The sequence below is a fragment of the Mesitornis unicolor genome, unplaced genomic scaffold (genome assembly GCF_000695765.1).
Source record: "Mesitornis unicolor isolate BGI_N332 unplaced genomic scaffold, ASM69576v1 scaffold50119, whole genome shotgun sequence".
Classification (NCBI taxonomy): Eukaryota; Metazoa; Chordata; class Aves; order Mesitornithiformes; family Mesitornithidae; genus Mesitornis; species Mesitornis unicolor.
In genome coordinates, this window is record NW_010207644.1 from 2,658 (window position 1) to 5,663 (window position 3,006).

Consider the following 3,006-nt stretch of genomic DNA (forward strand, 5'->3'; position numbering starts at 1 on the left):
CCCCGGGCTCCTCGGCTCCAAGCTCAAGAGCCCCCGCTCCCTCAGCCGCTCCTCAGCAGGAGATGCTCCCCAGTGCTCACTGCTCCAAGTGATAGTGCTTGGATGGTGAGGAAACATGGCAAGGCCACTGTCTCACCATGGGTGCTGGATCCACACCTCATCTCTGTGGCTGTGCTGGACTCTTTGAAGCAATTAAATTAAAGGAATTAAAAGATTGTTGACTTCTGAGACACATCGAACACACAAGGCTTACCGGGAACTGATGTGGTTAATGACTGAGGCCCTGTAATCTGATTGCATAGCCAAAATATCTGCAATAATGAAAAGATACTGTTAATGCCAAAATTAGGATTACCAGAGCTGCACAGTTTACGAAGGAAAGCAAACATTTTATATTGACATAGGAAATTATCCTAATAAAACTCAATGGGAGATACTATGGAAAGGGGATGGAATATTTACTTACACGTTTTCTAAGCCAATTTTCTCAATTCCTGTTCATTCCATCTTAGCTTTCATAAACACCCACAGAGGCAGAAGCACCAAGAGATCTGAGGCCAAATGATCTGGCCAGGATCACTTGTGTGGGACTCAAACAACAAGGGACACCAGCTACCGATCTCCTCATCACATTGTGATACCACTTTGTGATGTGCTGCAACACTGCAGTCATTGTCCTCTGGTGAGGACACAGGACCTTCTGCTAACGAGTCCTGTGTCCTGTGGTCTTGTCTTAGCGTGCAAACCTCCTGGTTATGGCATTACCAACACATTCCTCAGTTGTATTGCTAGGAATGGGACAGTATTTTTTGTTATCGGTGCTGGCTGTTCTTTTAGCTCCTGCTTTGGTGTTTTCACACTCATGTTTCCATTCCTATGTCCTTCACAGCAACCAAATCTCTAATAAAAACTACAAATTAATTAAAGTTTGATAGGAGTTCTCCAAAACTGCGATGTCCTTAAACTGACTTTGTCATTTTTCTAAAAACTCTTTTCCAGCTCAGTTAGAACGCATCAACGCGTCATAAAAGTCTACAAAGTGTGTGGGCTGTTAGATTGGAACTCATAGAAGAAAATCATCATCATCATCACCCCCCTTTTTGGATTTAACATATATTTACTCCAGCTTTCACTTCTGTGTTTAGACTTCCAGACCCAAAAGTCCAATTTAACTTTACTACGCAAGTCCCGCTGAAGTATGACACTGTTTTAAACCAATATCCTCTCATAAATCTCAAAAGTGTTTTGAAGGGCTGGTACGGGCTTTTTTTCCTCTAACACTACCATTTCACAATTAAGTCTTTAATTTCCTTGGGTAGATGTCAGGAAGACTCACAAGAGATCCCTTCTTCCCTGGGCTCCTTGCTCTCAGCCTTTTAATCTCTTCTCTAAACACCTTTCCCCGTAGAAGAGTCCTACCTTCTGGGGACGGGGCAGGAATGACCCTCAAGATCTGCTCTATTTGATTCATTGTCGACGTTCCAGGAAAAAGAGGTTTCCCAAGCAGCAGCTCTCCCAGGATACAGCCAATGCTCCACATGTCCACGCCTTTAGTGTAACTACAAAGAAGAACACAACAGAGTTAGGACCGAATCAAGCAAATGTTTTGCTGTATCTGGTATTCACATCATTTACATTAGCTTCTTTTGCTAGATAAATGAGCTTGATGACTCCTTGAATACGAATACTCACAGGTTTTAACTAAGAAGTGGATGAGATTCAGGAATAATGAACCTGGCCAGCATAGAATAGAGATTTATCCTGTTAAAAGTCTATTCTAGGAAACCATAAAAGGAAATAACTTAAAGGTAAATGCCAGGATAAAGCAATAGCTACTTTTCATACGACCAACAGTGACTTTTCAGGGCATGATGTATCTAGAAAGTAGTTCCAATTACTTAAGCAAAGTAAATGTCAAACAACGGGACGGTTCGCGAAACATCCACATCTCAAATTTGGGATACCAACCCAACCTACATTTATTTTCTTCTCTGATCAATAAGACTTTGTATAGTTCAGTAAAAAAACAGGACTAGGCCTGACTGACAGGCAGCTGATGAAACATTTGATTGCAAAGTATTTACCAAAGGTCTACCAAAAATTCATTGATTTTGAAAAGATGTTGCATCTAGCGACATCTAAAATGAAAAAAACTGAAGACTTTTAGACAGTAAGTTTCCTCAGCATCCCACTCCTTTGCTCACATTACCTCCGAGAGGAAAGCAAGATCTCAGGGGCTCGGTACCAGCGCGTTGCCACGTATTCCGTCAGAGCAGGGTTGCTTTGGTCCTCATTTGTCTGACACACAGAACGGGCCAGCCCAAAATCACAAAGCTTAACAAAGCAGTCTGCATCCAGCAAGATATTTGAAGGCTGAATTCAACAAAGGAAAATTTATAAGCTTTTAACTCTCCGAACCACAGGAGATTATCAAGGTTCTTTTACTAGTCTCATTCTTCTCACATTTCTCCATTCAGTGTTTAACAGAAAATTTGGGTGAAGGATAAAGACTGTGACTGAAATAAATATACCTTCTGATCTCTGTGAATAACATTTCCTGAGTGGATGAATTTAGTTGCCTTCAGGAGTTGGTAGAGAATGTAACACTTGTGGATATCTTTCAGCAAATTCCCCTTCTTAATCACAGCATGTAAATCTGTCTCTGTAATATATTACATCAGTAATATGTATATGCATCAGTAAAGGTGCGAATGCAAGTTCCCCAAAGCAAGGCCAGAATACACCACTGTCCAAACTGTAATCTTTCAAGTGCATCCTCAACAGAAGTTAACTCTGCCGTTACTAATAGTACTGCAATCTCTGTATTGTTGATATATATATATTGTTGATATATATATACTGATATATCAATCTCAGCTTGACTTGCAGCTCATGCTAGAGTAACTGTTCTATTACTGTATCATCTTGTTTTAATAAAATTGCACAGCCTCTGCCATATCACAGAATCACAGAACCCCAGAACGTTTGGGATTGGAAGGGACCTCC

The 3,006-nt window shown here is 40.9% G+C and overlaps 1 protein-coding gene across 1 annotated transcript in view; it reads right to left on the minus strand.

Moving 5' to 3' along the window:
- Window positions 1-2,662, minus strand: part of MAPK15 (mitogen-activated protein kinase 15) — a gene marked incomplete at both ends in the record, with an annotated part of 4,707 nt that extends 2,045 nt beyond the window's left edge. Inside the window, 4 exons of the mRNA XM_010192173.1 lie at window positions 254-311; window positions 1,420-1,559; window positions 2,210-2,373; window positions 2,532-2,662. Coding sequence (XP_010190475.1) covers window positions 254-311; window positions 1,420-1,559; window positions 2,210-2,373; window positions 2,532-2,662 — 493 coding nt within the window. The remainder of the gene's footprint in view (window positions 1-253; window positions 312-1,419; window positions 1,560-2,209; window positions 2,374-2,531) is intronic.
- Window positions 2,663-3,006: the final 344 nt, after the last annotated feature.